Genomic DNA, 17,618 nt, shown 5'->3' on the forward strand with positions numbered 1-17,618 from the left:
ATAAGGAATAACCTCAATTTAATGTTGGTGATAAAATATGGTTACTTTGTAATAATGTCAAGACTAACCATTCTTATGACAAGTTAGATTACCATGGGCTTCAATCATTTTTTATTTGTAAACAAATTAATTTAGTTGTTAATTGATTACATCTATTAAAATCTATGAAGATTCATTTCATATTTCATGTGTCTTTTTTGAGCCATATAAGATAGTGATTATCTTGGGAAGAAGACAAATGCCACTTTTTCTTATAAAAATGAATAAAAATCAAAACTTTGAGATAGAAGAAGTGTTAGATTCAATATAGCTCTAAAATAGAATGAAATATCTTTTTTTTTATGAAAATATAATATTAGTGAATACACATGGGAGCCAATAAAGAATCTTATAAATGCACCAAAAAAGGTTGAAGCTTTTCATTGACAAAATATCTATCAAAACTAAGATGAAAAAAAATAGCAAGATCTATAAAATATAATGATCGCTCTTTCTACAACTCATCTGTAGAAGAAGGAGTAGTGTCACAAATATATATATATATATATATATATATATATATTTATTTTAATAATTACATATATAATTAGATAGAAATAAGTAAAAATAAATTATTTTAGATTAGCTATTTAAAAACTACATAAATGTGGTTTTTATTTTATATGTATTCGTAGTTGATTGATAGGTTAAAAACTTAATCAACAAATTAACCACAAATCACATATGTTGGTAGCTTCTAAAATAAGTTAATTATGTGGTACACATATAGAAAACTTTACTTACAAGTTAAAATATGTATCTTGCAAAATCAACACATATTGGAGGTCTTATAAAACATCGCCACGTAGCTCTTAGTTAGATAGTAAATATAGAAGCAAGAGTGAGGTCTTTTTTATTCTTATTAATGCCTTTCAAGTCCTTAGTCTTAATTCAAGACTTTTTAATCTTCTTATCTTTGACAATAGCCATTCTAATTTAATATTATATCATCTTTGAATAATTTTTTAGTCTTTTCAAGTGACATTAGAATACCTTGATCTTTCATTTTTTCAAGATTCTTATCCTTAATATTATCTTTAGAATACTGAATATTATGTTATCAAACTATGTCTGATATACAAGGAGATTATAGATAAGAAGCTCGTCCAGATTGTTTTAAAAAATTTATTAAAGAGTTGATTATTGTTTAAGTCAATATATGTCAAGGACATGAACTAAAAGATGATGCATAAACCAATGAAATCCGTATCAAAGAAAGAGTGATAAAATAGACATAAATAAGTACGTATATTAAAAAAAACTAGAAAGGCATATTGCCAAAAGACAAGAAAACTTGATACTTTTGAAACTAGACTAGAAACAAAGAAACGAATTGACAAGAATGAAGAGGGCTTCACTCTTGCTTCTATATATACTATTTAATTAGTAGCTACATGGCAATGTTCTATAGAACCTCCAATATATGTTGACTTTATAGGATACATGCCTTGACTTATAAGATAAGTTTTTTTTATATGTGGGCCACATAATTAGCTTGGTCTTTAAGCTAACAACATGCGTGGTACATGGCCAACTTGTTGACTACATTTTTAATCCAAAAAGTCAATTAAAGACATCTATCAAGTCAAAGCAATATATATTAAGCTTCTAAAAAGCTTCCATAGAAGATATTATAGAATTAATTTACTTTTACCTACTTTTACTTATTTCTACATATTTATACAAGTAATTACTAGCTTACATGCATATGTCCATGACATTACCTCCTTTCTAGGAATGAGTTTTATGATGAGTGGACATCATATATTGAAGAAATCTATGATGTGACAAATTGTATTCGCCACATACTTAAATCTTTGTTCTCTTTGAAGATGGTTGATATGACCTCTCAACCATTGATAGTGCCCCATACCAAGGCATGAAGACCACCCTATTATTCAATTGTTGTTGAGGCCTTTATAACTTTCTTCAAATAAAATATTTGAAATACCATCAATAGTTGTTCCTACCTCTAATAAAATTACCAAACATCAGGAGTCTCTTTCAAGGTTGTGATACCAAATGCATTGTATCTCACCATCTATTCAAGAAAAAATATGTCATTTTTGAAGATCTTCATCTTAATTGCATTGTCTTGAAGGTTGTGACAATCACAATGTCTCATCCGGTAGGTTAGCAAATAAAGGCTCTTCAATCAAATCCACTAGTTGTTGGTTTTCCATCTCTTTAGTGTCACAACTACAAAGAAGCTACAAACAAGGATTGAAAGTAGAATGTTATCCTACCTAAATCTTGTTTCTTTTATAATGAAAGTTTTCATCTTGATTTTGATACATGTCATTGATGAAAAGCCTCCATGGCCTTTCTTGCATTTGTAAGATTCTTTATTGGCTCCCATGTGCATTCATTAATATCATATCCACTTCAATAGACAAGATATTTCAATTTATTTTGGTGCCACCTTAAATCTAAGACTTCTTTTACTTCGAACTCTTCATTATTGTCCACTTTTATAGGAGGAGGTGGAGCTTCTCTTCTTCTTGGTATGTCCACTATCTTCTATGATTTAAGAAGAGACATGTGGAATAATGGATGGATTTTTATTGATTCCAATAGATGTAAACGATATATAACTCGATTGATTTGTGTAAAAATAGGAAATGGTCTAAGTCTATGATAGTCCAACTTATCACAAGGACAATTGGTCTTGATATTGCAACAAAGTAATCATACCTTGTTACCCATGTGGAATGGTAGTTGTTCCTTTCGATAGACATCTGCATTGATCTTTTTTTATTCTTGAGCTTCTTTTAATTGTGCCTTCATTGTTGCATGTAGATCTGTTAAATGATTTGTAAAATCTTCCACCATAAGATTATCAGCTTTTAAAAAGTTAAAAGTATCAAGTTGTGGATGATAACCATAATTGAAAAAGAAAGGTATTTATTTTGTAGAAGAATGTACCATATTATTATAAGAAAACTCTGCCAATGGCAAAAGAGTTGTCCAATCATTTTATTGGTAGTTGATGGTACATCTTAAATACTATTCCAAAACTTCATTAACAAGCTGTGTTTTTTCATTAGTTTGAGGATGGAATGTCGAAGATAGTTTTATATCTACTTTTAGAATCTTAAAAAGAATCCACCAAAATCTTGATACAAATTGAATTCCATTATTTGATATAATATCTTTGAATAATCCATGATAGCCATAGATGTTGTCAAGAAAGAGCTTAGTTGTTTCCTCACCTATGATAGATTTTGTACATGGTGCAAAATATGCCATCTTGGTAATATGATCTATTATCATGAATATAGAGTCATAAGAACTTGAGATTTGGAAGATCTATGATGTAATCCATAGAAACAAAAGACCATGGTTGTTCTGAAATAGATAATGGTTGAAGAAGTCCGTAAGGTCGATGATGAGGAGTTTTTAATCTTGAACAAATATTACATGATAGAACAAAGTCTTTCACATCCTTCTACATTTGTAGCCACCAAAAATCTTTGTATATAAGCTCCAAAGTCTTGCTGTATCCAAAATGTCCTGCTATTGAAAAGTTGTGATGTGCTTGAAGAACACGTAATCATGCTTCTCTTTTTGAAACATATAATCAACCTTTGAAATAGAGTATGTTGTTTTTGATCTCAAATTTAGAAATATCTTCGGACTTAGAAGAAGGATTCTTGATATTATGAATAAAAATATCACAAGACATACTTGATTGGATTTGTTTCATAAAGATCAAATCAATAGTCAACGTTGATTTCATTACTCGAAGATGAAAATACTCTGGCTTTAAGAGAATTATTCATTACTGATCAAAAGATACATTTCTTTCTTTTGGTTTAAGATAGGAACACCTAAAAAGGACATTTGACAAACCTTATTATTTTTTAGGTCGACATGTGATCTTAAAATCAAATCTTGATAAGGACATGCTCCAACGGGCTTAGCAATAATTTAAAACACATGCTAACATGAAATATTTGAGATTCTTGTGATCTGTATATACAGTGACTGGATTAAAAACATGTTCCAGATGATGGCGCCATTCTTGAAATGAATCCTTGATTGCAACAAGCTCTTTGTCGTGGATTTTATAGTTAATCTCGTCTATTGAAATTTTTTTGGAATGAAAAGCTACTAGATGAAGTTTATCATCTGCTTCCATTTGTGATAATGCAGCATCTAAAGCAAAGTCTGATGCGTCTGTTTTCATAAAAAGTACCTTAAAAAATTTGACATAATACAAGATTGGCACAAAAATAAAGGCTGACTTCAAAGTTTCAAAAGATGCTTCAACTTCTTTACTTCACTTAATTTTATCTTTACAAGTCAAACGTGTAAGTAGAGTTGCAACTCGAGAGAAGTCTTTGATGAAGTTCTAATAATAATTGACAAAGCTCAAAAAATATTGGACATCTCTTACCATTTTTAGAATCTTTCAATCTATAATTATTTGAACTTTCTTAAGTTCCTTCATAAGTCCATCATTTGAAATGATGTATGCTAAAAAGTCGATTTGAGTAGTGCAGAATATACACTTTTCTATCTTAACATAAAATCTTGTATCTTTTAATTTTTGTAATATACAACAAACATGAAGTTCATATTCATCTGTATTCTTAGAATAGATCAAGATGTCATCTAGATAATAGACAACAAAACCATCTAAAAACTCTTGAAAAACATCATTCATTAAATGTTGAAAAGTTATTGGTGCATTTATAAGTCCAAAAGGCATGACATATTCAAAATATCCATACTTAATTTGAAACACAGTCTTTCATTCATCTCTTTTTTTAATACATACAAGATTGTATACTCCCCATAGATCTATTTTTGTATAGATCTTAGCTTAATTTAATTGATCTAGAAGTTCGAATATCAAAGATAGAAGATACCTATTCTTCATGGTGATCTTGTTAAGTCCTTGATAATCAACACATATCCGTAATGACCCATCTGTCTTCTTCACAAATAAGATTGGAGCTTTTACTGGTGATTTGGAATGGCATATGAAATTCTTGGCCACATTCTCTTTAATATATTTCTTGAGCTCAGCCAATTCATTTTGTAATAAACTATACATTGGTCTAAATGGTAGTTGTACTCCTTCTTCAAGGTCAATTGAGCAGTGATAGGGACGATGTTTTGGAAGAATATCTGCATTCTTTTTCTCAAATATATCTTTAAATTCTTGATATTGGTTGGGAATGCCACTTGAAGTTTCCGCATCATTAAAAACAGGTGTGGCATAAATGACACAAGATGATCTTTTTTTTGCAACATACAAGAAAGCTCTTGTACCTACAAATATAGGTTTAATTGTATTAGACTTATAACTTTTTAGTGGATTAATTTTACTCTTAATTATACTTTTAGAAAAATCAAGGATATGAGATATCTAATCTATGCAAGGATCATACTTTTTTAACTATGATAAATCTAAAATGACTAGATTAAAGGGAGATCTAATTATATTAAATATTACGCAACTACTATGACCATTTATTGCTACATCTATAGTAAGTGTTTCATGAGTAACATCTCCAAAATACAACAAATGACTATCTATGACTTCTACATGAATAGGTTTGATTTTTTGTACTAAGAATATTTTATGACTTTTAACAAATTTTATGTTTAAGAAACAAGTTGTGGCTCCTAAATCTATTAAAATAAAGGCTTTATAATTATTAGATCCTAAATGCACATCTATTATAAAATAAAGAGAGGGTTTTGAAGAGAGGATAGGACCTTCATTAGAAATTATATAAGATTCCAGCCGCATAGTCCTTATTGTAGCTAGACAAATTCATTTTTTGACATATTGTCTTCTTTGACAGATATGCTTCTTATTTTGTGATTTTTTTACTTCTTTGAATAATGTTGAGAAGTATATTTAGATTTTTTACAATATAAGTACAATCCTTTTTGACAACAATGAGTCTTTTCTTGCTTGATAAGAGGTTTAAAATATACTACATCAATTTACATATCCTCTGCTTATAAATGTATGTATTGAAGAGATGTTGGTGTTGCCATCAAATTGTAGTAATGTTGAAGCCTATTTGTATGATTCTTAGATCAAAATTTAAAAAGTCAATTGTCACATTTCACAGCAAAATCAATAGCTTGACTCAATGTTTGAAGATCAGTTAAGTTGAGCATCAATATCTTTACTTCATATTGTAATCCATAGAAAAATTGGCTAACAAATGCAACATTATCCTACTTGATATCAGTTGCAAGTCGTCAAAATTGTCAAGCTTATAACGTTACAGATCAATTACGTTGTTACAAAATATGGAACTTGTTGGTTGCAACATGAGTTACATCATGTTTTCTATACATGGACCGGAATTCTACCAAAAATATCTCTAAATTATCCAATATTATATCTTGTCATTCAAGAAAAGATAAAAACCATGATAGTGCTGAACTTGAAAGAAGTGTACCAATGAATCTAACTTATGATCCTGGAGTTACATAGCTTTGAAGTTGAAGTTCAATCAGAAGTTGTATTTGATTGATAAATCTTCAAAATTTGGATCTTGTACCATCAAACTTCTTAGGCATAGCAACTCTTGATTCTCTAATACTTGAAAGATGTTCCATCATGGGTGGAGAAACATGATTTGGTACAGATATTGAAGCAATTCTAATCATTTCTATATCCTCACTTCCTGCCATTCTTGTTGATCTTTATGGTAGTAAGCTAAGTTGATGCGTCACAAGCATCAACTCCCTCAATTATTCTTGCATTTATGTCATTGCACTCTTCATTTCAACAAGCTTTGCTATAATAATACTTAAAAAATTATCTAATACCACTCAAGATAAGTAGAAGAAAGGGCTTGAGGACAAAGAAAATACTAAGAACAATATCACTTTAGAAGAGGATAATCTGAAATTTCTAATATACTTATATCTTATCATGAGAAAGAGATAATCCACTCTTAATCAAGATAAGTGAAAGCTCTGATATTGTAAGTGTACTCTTGTCAATCTGTCAAGGACATGAACTAAAAGATGATGTATAAATCAATGAAATTCGTATCAAAGAAAGAATGATAAAATAAAAATAAAAAAATATGTATATTAAAAGAAACTGGAAAGACTTATTACCAAAAGATAAGAAAACTTGAGACTTTTGAAACTAAATTAGAAGCAAGAAAGGAAGTGACAAGATAGAAGAGGGCTTTACTCTTGTGTCTATATATACTATCTAACTAGGGGCTATGTGGCGATGTTCTATAGGACCTCCAATATGTGTTGACTTTGTAGGATACATGCCTTGACTTACAAGGCAAGTTTTTTATGTGTAGGCCACATAGTTACCTTGATCTTCAAGCTAACAACATGTGTGGCACATGGCCAACTTATTGACCATGTTTCTAACCCAAAAAGTCAATTAAAGACACCTATAAAGTCAAAGTAGAATCTATAAAGCTTCTAAGAAGCTTCCATAGAAGATATTATAGAATTAATTTATTTTTACTTACTTCTACATATTTATATAAGTAATTACTAGCTTACATGTATATATCCGTGACAATATATGGTGTAATGTATGCAAAAGACATCCAAGTCACTTTTACAAATTTAGAGGAATACATCCAAATAAAAGATTTTTGATGGAAGTCACAATTTGATGGAACATAGCAGTCTTTTATAGCAAACAATGAGCAATATCATCCTACTACTCCCTACAAAGGAAGTTAAGGCATCATCCTACTAATGCCTATAAAGGAAGTTGAGGATTTAGAAGGAACTAAGGACGATTTAATAAAAGATTTTATTAAAAAAAATCAATGCAAGATAGCAATGAAGTCTACCAATATGATTAAAGATGACATAGCAAAGATATTTTTAATTACTATGAAAAGAAAGGGCACTAAGAACTAGATTACTTTGAAAAAAATACTCTTGTCAAGATGAATTCTTTTTCAACTTTCTAATGATAAGCATTAACATATAATAATAATAAAATTGAGAGCTATTTTCCAAGATAATCTAACTCCTACCTAGCAATTCAAAGTGATTTAGGTGATAGTGGATCTAAAAGAGGAGAAAGTAGAGATAACAATCAATTTTTTTTCATACTTGAAACAATCTTCAATAAACTAGACAATGAGTTTGGTAGCCAAAATACTTGGATTTTGGATATTGGAGCTTCATTTCATATCAATAGAAACATGCACAATTTCTTTGTACTTAAAAACTATACTCGTACTTCTAATGTCTTTATTATAAGTAGCACAAAAATGCATGTTACAAGCTCTAGATGTATTTTGATCTTTAGAAATAAATCTATATTTGATATTCTCTATATGTCAAATATAACTAGAAACTTACTCTCTATTGATAATCTGACTAATCAAAGACACATAGTTGTCTTTGATACCAAAAGTTATTATGTCATAGATAAAAAATCTCTATTAAAGGTTCATTTAAAATTAACTTGTGACCTTCCAAATAAACTCTACAAAATAAAATTTTCCTTTGTTTCTCCTCCATTTTCTTTGCACATTTCTTGAAGCTCATTCATACTTCATCCAAAGGCCTCTGCTTAGTGTAATCTAGTAGAACCCACACTCTCCAAACAACAATTGTGGCATCATCTTTTAGGTCACTCTAGCAATGACAAAATTGGATACATGTACACCAAGAAATTAGCAGATGGCATTCATCTCATTCCATTTCTAAAGAAAATCTACAAAACATGTGTGAAAGGAAAGAAAATCAGACAACTAATATCTAAGGCAGCCGCATTTTGAGCTACTAGGCCATTGGAGTTAGTGCATTCTGATCTATGTGGCTCTCTGCTAGTGCTCTCACATGTGGGATCTTGGTATGTCATCACCTTCACTGATGACTTCTCAAGGTACACATGAATCTATTTTTTGAAATTCAAGAATGAGGCACTAGAGAAGTGGCAAATATCTCTCCCAGCTATTCAGTGAATTTTGTCAAAATTTTGGAATCACTCGACAATTGATAATTGCTCGAAAGCATTTACAACATGTTTTTCAGCAACGTGTCTGCATTGCACCTCTAGTTGACTTTGTTGATGATGTTCAGCTTCATATTGCTCCATCAAATCCCCTATGGATTGCCGCCATGCAAAGTGAGATGAATGCACATTTCAAAAATGGTACTTGGAAATTGGTCGAACTTTCCCCAGGAGAGAAAGCATTGTTAGCACGCTGGGTTTTCAAGGAAAAGATCGACCATGAAAGAAACATTAAATTCAAAGCTAGAGTTGTAGTATGAAGAAATGAGCAAAGAGAGGGTCTTGACTACAAGAAAACTTTCACCTTTGTAGTGAAGTGGTCGACAGTCAAATTAATTGTTGCGTTGGCAACTTCATTTGGGTGGTTCCTATCTTATATGGATATAGTGACGGCATTTCTCAATGGAACTCTGAAGGAAACTATATACATGCTTCAGCCTCCTGGCTTCTCCAGCCCGGGCAAAGAAGATTTAGTTTGTCGTCTCAAGAAATCCATTTATGGACTCAAACAGAGTCCAAGAACATGGTACGAGGAGGTGGATTCAGCCTTGCAATGAATTAGATGCAAAAGAAGTTCACTGGATCCAAATTTATACCTTCTTCAAGAGGATGGCAAAACAATAATTTTGTTATTAGTTGATGATCATCTAATTACTAGAAACTATGAAGAGCTCATTGCAGACCTGAAGCAGCAGCTCAAATCTAAGTACGAAATGAAATACCTAGGTCCTGTCAAGAGGTATCTTGGTGTTGACTTCCATTCATTGCAATCAGGCATTTTCCTACATCAAAAGTTATATGCAGATCAGATTGTGCTAGACTATGACATGCAAGACTGTTGCTCAGTTTCCACACCTCTCCCTAAGGAATTGGAACTGTCAGCTGAGATTAACATGTCTGCTTGGAGGAACTTGTGTCTGAATACTAGGAGATCGACTGGCGGGTATGTATATCAAATTGCTGGTGGACCTATCACATGGAGCAGCAATAGGCAACCTACCATTTCTTGCTCCACCACTAAAGCAGAGTATTGAGCGTTGTCTGATAAGGCACAAGAAGGGTTTTATCTCAAGAGGCTAATCGAAGAGCTTCAACAATCAACACTCCCTGCCACTAAGCTTCACTGCAAAGATTCTGACATCAAATTTAAATGTTTACTTTATATCAATTATTTTATAAAATATTTTTTATAGATTAATAGGTAATATTATTGTGGGTATTAAGTATCTTTGTAGGTTTTATAATGAATACAGTCAATGAAATTGATAATAATATGAGTTGTTGCATCAACTTTGTTATTTTTCTAACAAGTCAGAGAAAAAGAGGTTTTAATTTTAAAATGCTTCTACAAGTTCATGTTACATAGTTGTATATTATAGATACAAAAAAATAGCTGTGTTTTTAATTTTAATTCATTGTATCTTAAACCCTATCAAAAAAAATAAAAATAAAAATAAAAAATAATTAATTTCTGATTAATCACTTCAAATTCTTCAACTTCAATCGTATAAACTAAAAAAGATCATTTATTTTATTTTTTCTATTTAATTTAAAATAAACTCTATATGATGACCACATCATTATGTAATCAAACATAAAAAGTAATATAATTATTGGTAGTTTAATTGATAATTGAAATTTATGATGAGTAACATTTTAAAATATAACAAAAAATATAGGGACAAAGAAGTTAAATTAAATTAAAAGAATCAGCTAATAGTTGAAAATTAGATTTCAAATCTCTTCCACTCCTTAAAATATAGAACACATCACAAATTGTACTAGTATTAAGAGCCTTATTTTCATGTTAAAATATATGTATGTATGTTTGTATTTATATTTATGTGTAATGATGTACAATATAATAATGAATCACAATGCAAACAATTGAACTAAGAACCATACAGACATCTTTCATCAACAACTCGCAAAAGATAAATATAAAATTAAAACATACACTCAAGCAAATATATATATATATATATATATATATATAATTCTCTATTTTCAGATTACTTCCCTGCTCAACAACCTATAAAAAAAATTACAAATCATGCCATAAATTTATTATATCAAGCAGACAAAAACACACAAAACATATATATATATATATATATATATACATATGTAAATATTATCTGACAACCGTTCTAGTTATACCAACAGAAACTTACGGTTGTGAGTTGTCACATGCATCATTCAATACTGCCAAGCTTCTTTACACTCCACAGAACAAGCAGAGCATGACAAAGGACATGAGGAAAAATTGTAGCACTCAGTGCTCTGCACAAAACATGCATGCATGCAGAGGAAGTCCAGGTTTAGGGTTTAGGGTTTAGAACAAGCAAGCAAGCTTTTGCAGCACAGCAGCAGACCAGAGAGGGACGGAGGGAGGGGCGGCACTGTGGCGAGAAGCCCTCTCAGGCATATGCACACACAGCTGGGAGATGGGTGTGGGAGAGTGACTGTGCAGCAACCCATCAACACCCCAACCCAGTGAACTCTCACTCACAGTAATTGTAGAGACAGACACAAATATATCCATCATTAAGGGTGTTGAGGCTTTTAACTCCCCCCACCTCTTGAAGCCCAGATTTGCTGTGTGGTAATGGTGCTCTATCACTGTCTCCATTTATGTGTTTTTTCTGGGCTGTACCAGTACACCGAAACCATGCCAGATTAGCTCCGACAATGATGTCACAGGTATCCAGGAGACATAACTACCACTAGATTACCAGGTAATAATCCAAGCATGTGGAAGGACTATATTGACAAGTGTTGGAGTGGGACTGGGGAGATGCATCGGCCACCTCGTTACTTCTGATGTTCCAGCTCAACTTGGTCCTAGCATGGAGGAGTAATTCAGACAGAGGCTTTCAGATACTGTGAACCATAATGCCTTAAAAACAGGAAACTGTCGATGAAAACAGCTGGTGGAAGTTAAGCTGCTTTGAGAGTGGTATTGCAGAGGTGTAGAGAGTGGAACAATATGCTGGTTTCCCTTTCTCCTAGCATGAGAGGTCTATCAAACTGAGATTTCCAGATGTGATCCTAACACTAGTGAATGGCACGAGAGAGTAACCAGTACAAACGAATTTAGAAGAGAAATTATGAAAGACTAGCAGAAAGTAGTAATCAATAACACTCCAGTTCAGAATACCTTTAGTCAGAATGGCTAACATCCATACACAGAAATCTTCGTCTCTATTTCATGAGAGCCACATTCCAAAGACTGGTAATGTGCGTAGAGAACTGAAGATTTATTCACATAAGCCTAAGGCACAATTTTTAGTACAACAACTACTGCTTCTAAATGGAGCCATCTGAAATAATGGTATATGGTAATGAATGACCTGATCACAATGAATAGTAAGTGTTTGCAGCGTGAAGGCTGACAATCCCTACTGGAAACACTTCAGCCGCTGCCTTTATATTACCAGCAATTCCACATTCCAAGCAGCTTGCCTCAACCAGAGAAAATATGCAGCTCTTGAAGAATCTCTCCATCCCCAACACACTTGGATGATTAGTCACACTGGTGCTCAGCACCTTTCACCAGCTCAACACGTGATTTTACGATTCCCGCTAAAACCTCAAAAAATTGATACACAGCAGTAACCAGGAGAACTACCCTAGAATCGAAGCTAGCACACCTGGCTGCCCTCAAGTTGCCCATTACCACCAGCGGTGAAGAATGTAGATTGTTTTGGAACCCCTGTTCTCAGGATAACAAAGGTTCCAGCAAATAGATATTTAGTCGCCCCACCTAATAGAAGCAGGTTGAGGAGACTTCTATTGTCCACATCTTCATCTTGATCACAAGTATCAACTTACTTGCTCTCCGATAAGATCGAGACCAACCACCAAGAATGAGATGCCCTGAAAAAGGAGAAAGTAGAAGTGAACTCCCTGCGCGGTGAGCAAACTTCGTGCAGAAGCTGTAAGCAGCAAGAAAGCCAGCGCCAATTCCTTGCGATACAACCTGTTCTTCTTCTTCGCTGGTTCTGGCTCATCACTAACCGAGGGAAGTAGAAGAGGTTTCAGCTTCGCATCATTCGACTTAAATGCATCAAGATCAGACTCGGACATGGCTTTCTCCAGAGCCGGGTTAGGATTCGCTACTTCTTTACCCACGACCAAAGAATCTCCTTCAGAAGCTCGCCCAGTCTTTTTGGTAACCACCCATTCATGTGAACTGCTAAGTTGAAAGAGACCAGATATCATAGCATTGAACTTTGTCACCGACATGGTATTCTCAAACAGAAGGTAAGGGACCAAGAAAGGAAATGACTTCGGTGACGGCAAGACGTTCAAAATTGACATGAGTGCTGGAATGTAGCACACAACCCAAATTGGCAGAGTTGCTTCGGGCACAAACATAGTCATTGGGAGGATGATGCAGAAGAGTGTGAAAGAATAAAATGGCAGAATAAGCTTCCTCAGAAGGAAGAAGAGAAATATCATGTTGGCTTTCTTCATCCAAGAGATCTGCCCAACGCCAAAAACCAAATACCCTGTTAGATTCATGGTACATTTTCGAAAATGCCAACACCGGAAAAACAGAAAAATGCAAGACTATGCGGGGGTGATTCTGTCACACACCTTTGAACGAATGATGTCTGGAAGACTAAGTCGAAATAGTTGCATAGGGCCAGAGTGCCACCGATGTTGCTGCTTGCGATACGCCTCATAAGACTCCGGTAATTCACAAAGACACTGAAATACAGATTACCGAAACGCCAGTAAGTGAGACTATATTAGAGGTACGAACACGAGATCCTTAAAATGCACAATGATAACGACGAATGCCGACAAACAGGAACCCAAATTTATAAGACGATTACTTATTGGACAAGAAATATAGAAAACGCATGATCACTGACCCGAACGTCGTTTAAGAAGATGAACTTCCAGCCCTGCAAATGAGCTCGAACAGCAATATCCATGTCCTCCACAGTCGTCCGTTCCAACCAACCACCAGACTCCTCAAGTGCTTTGATCCTCCACACCCCTGCTGTGCCGTTGAAGCCGAAGAAGTTGATGAAGGCACCATTCACCTGCTGCTCTACTTCAAAATGGAAAGAAAGATTTATATTCTGAAGGCGTGTGAGTAGATTTTCATCCTTGTTAACAAACGACCAACGGGCCTGCACAAGCGCAAGCTCTGGATTGTCCTGCAGTCACCAGCACATATTTATTCTTAGAAACAAAAGACACAGATTTCTAAAACAAACAGCTTCGGAAACGAAATGGAACAAAAACAAAACAACCACAAGTCTGTTGTGAAAAAACAAGTGCAAGAGCTTTTTCAAGAACATTCTCTACCAAAGTTAAACTAAACTCCAGGTGATAAGAACAAAGTCCTGAAATGAGCACAACAATTTTTTACAATTCACAAGCGCATCATTGATAATGCATGAGGATCGGGCACCCGTAAAGAACACTGGATTAATCCGTTGCTGAGCAGAACCTAAGGCTTACCCTAAAATGAGGAACCGTGCGTTTTAGAAAATCGGGCTTGGGCTGAAAGTCTGCATCAAAAATAGCCACAAACTCATAATTCTTAACATATTCGCACTGCATGGCTGATTTCATGTTGCCAGCTTTGTATCCTGTTCGGTCAACTCGGTGCCTGTACACAATGTTTACTCCTTTCTGATGCCATTTGTTCACCTCGCCTTTGATCAAAAAGCGCGTCTCCACTTCCGATGAATCGTCTAAAACCTGAATCAGTATGCGACTTTTTGGCCAATCAAGCTGGCAAACCGCTCCTATAGATTGCTCATATACCTACAAGGAACCCCCCCCCCCAAAAAAAAATAACTCTTTAATGTTTTCGTTCACATTGATTTCAAATAAACCACTGAAATATTGCCGCGGGAAATGAGTTCTGAAGCATTGCAAGTATACTCTTCAATCGAGTAGATTTCAATTAACTCTTGCAGATCTTCACGAATCCTGTAAGAAAACTATGGTATAAATTCATACCCTTCCTACGTTCAAAAGGCAGAAATGGATCAACTATCTCAACCGAAATCACGTTTCATTGGTAAAAGTAAGAGAACAAACCATCAGATACAGTGTTGAACTACGTTAGAAAATAGACCGACTCCAATTGGTATGCATGAAGATCGAGAAATGTTACAAACCTCCCGCTCGTTGCACATAGGAATCTGGATAAGAACCATTGGATGGCCGCTGTCGGGATTCTCGGCGTCGTCAGATTCAAGAGATGGATTGACGGGAACAGGCTTAATGTTCTTCCACTTGATGTAAACACACCCGAAAAACAACACAATTCGATCGACGGACTGGATGAGGAACAACCAGATGCAGAAGTTCGTCAATGTTTGAAGCGCAGGAGCAACGTAGTGAGCCCGAGTGTACATCCACCCAACATAAACAGCGTGCGGAATATCTCGAATGCCAGTGGAAGAAGGCCAGTGAGGCGTTGTGAAATGCCAACCCAGGGCATGTGCTCCTACTTCCACGCACAACATTAGAATAGCAAACATCAAGAAAGCTGCAATGGCCTTGAACAACTTTCCCTTGCTTTTATCTGGCTGAGCCAATCCTTGACCAAGGATGAGGCGTTTCTTGATCGCTGCGAGCAACAACATTACACCGGAGGCCAGCCAAGCGACACAACCCGCAGCTTTGTGTGCTTTGAGAAGCAGTACCCATGTTAGCTGTTTCGCATTCCCTTGCTTCCCTTTATTTTGGTGGTCCTCAAAACCAGACTTGGTTGGGCTCTCAATCTCGAGCAAGGAATAGTTTGGGTTCTCCATCTTCACAACCACCGGAGTCCCACGATGCTTCTCCTTGCTCCACCAATCAACAAAATCAAACTTCGCAGTCATCCCGACAACCTTCCGTCGCCAAGTTTATAACACTCTTGAGTTCGACCCTATTTTCTGTGAACACCTTGAAATGGACAACAGTCGACACTTACGACCACGCTGCTTCCGTCAAAAATAAAGCAGAAATGTGCACGAGATCAAGTAAAGAAACACGCATCGTGGCGCATTTTCGACAATTGCAAGTTTCCGAAGTTCAATGCTGCCACTATCAACGTATGGTAGCTACGGACCTAAAGAGTGAAGTTTTGGAGAGGCCCTCGTCCGGATATTGGAACACTGACCAAGAGATACTAGCAAGAATTGGTGCCACTATACCCACTCGCTCCCGTCACACAAATCACCTTGGACAGTGGGTCACTAGTGAAAAAGTGCGCGCACCGTAAACGACAACGATGAAATTTATGCTAGTGTTCAAACCACCGGAAACATGCTGCATCCTAGCGCAATCACCTGGGGACAAACTACCCACAGCAGCATCAACTACCGACACACAAACAATGCTAACCACCAAAGCAGCCTCCCCATGTATCCAACATGCACACACCAACTACAATCGCTTCTCAAGAAGGTAGAACTGCAGCAGCAGCACGCTCACTTCAGGTATGCAACTGCAGCTTCAAAACTAGCGACTTTGCTGCTCTCCACCTTTCAATGCAGTCACGGGGACCGAACTCAAGGGGGCGATCAAAACTGCGATCTCTCACTCCCGGTCATAATCCTCAATCCAGAACAAGGATCGATCACCATTGCCTCCTAATCCCCACCCTATAATCTCAATCTCTCCATATCTCTTCCTGTCAGAAAACCTCACAAACAGTCACCCGGAGCTACAAACACGCAAAAACAAAACTACAAACAACAACAACAACAACAACAACAAGTTCACAAAGCCACGAAATCAAGATCTTTCAAGTCTGCACACACGCCCTCTGCCACCCTGCAACGCCATGTACCGAGTGCGAGGCCACCACAGCCCACGAGCTACAGTACGCAGGCAGATGATGGCCTCGACAACCGCCTCCCCTCTCTCGCTCCCACTCTCTCACTCTCTCTCACTTAACTCCCCAGTTCCCAACTCAAAAATCCCTCACTAACCACTCGTTGGGATGCCCTCCCTATTTCCCCTGCGCTGCGTCGTCATCATCGTTGTAATCGTCGTCGTCGTCGTTGCCGCCCCCCTCTCCTCTTCAATCCTGAGCTGAAGTAGTAGCGGCACCACCACACCACTCTCCCACGACGACGCCGCCAAGTCCAAAGGCCTCGCTCGCTCGCAGCTAGCTGGCGACGACGATGGCGATGGAGGGTGGCTGGGAGCCTGACAAATTTCTTCGCCCACACTCCCTCAATCACTTTCGATTCTTTAGGACTGTCTACAGCATGAGTGATACCCGCTTCTTAATAGGACCCTGGTCGCCGGATCGAAACTCTATGGCTACAGTCGCCGCTGAGCACACGAGGCGAATGCGCGCGGCGGTGGCCACGTCTCTCACACTCTCTCACACTCTCTCCTTCTGTCTTGTGCCCACGAATGCAGCCGTCTACTGTCTAGCCACAGTAACAAGGCGTTGATTAACTAGAAGAACAGGTCCTCCTCTCGAGCCGGGTGGGTCCCTTCCATTCCTACCGATATTAGGGGTCTTCATCCGCCACCCGCGATTAATCATAGGCGGGGGCTTTGAGCGAGAGTGAGAGAGAGGAATTAGGAGATGCTAGGTGTGCCACAATGCAGT

At 36.0% G+C, this 17,618-nt stretch overlaps 1 protein-coding gene across 1 annotated transcript; it reads right to left on the bottom strand.

Moving 5' to 3' along the window:
* Positions 1-12,157: 12,157 nt before the first annotated feature.
* Positions 12,158-17,248, bottom strand: LOC112295593 (putative xyloglucan glycosyltransferase 5). Its single transcript, XM_024547379.3, has 5 exons — positions 15,178-17,248; positions 14,510-14,818; positions 13,912-14,202; positions 13,631-13,744; positions 12,158-13,516 (listed from the first exon to the last, which is right to left on the bottom strand). Exons 1-5 carry the CDS (start codon positions 15,886-15,888, stop codon positions 12,854-12,856), a joined length of 2,088 nt encoding a protein of 695 aa, XP_024403147.1. The 5' UTR covers positions 15,889-17,248; the 3' UTR covers positions 12,158-12,853.
* Between the last annotated feature and the right edge of the window lie 370 nt (positions 17,249-17,618).

This window comes from Physcomitrium patens, chromosome 18 (assembly GCF_059467195.1).
Source record: "Physcomitrium patens ecotype Gransden chromosome 18, ASM5946719v1, whole genome shotgun sequence".
NCBI classification, from domain to species: Eukaryota; Viridiplantae; Streptophyta; class Bryopsida; order Funariales; family Funariaceae; genus Physcomitrium; species Physcomitrium patens.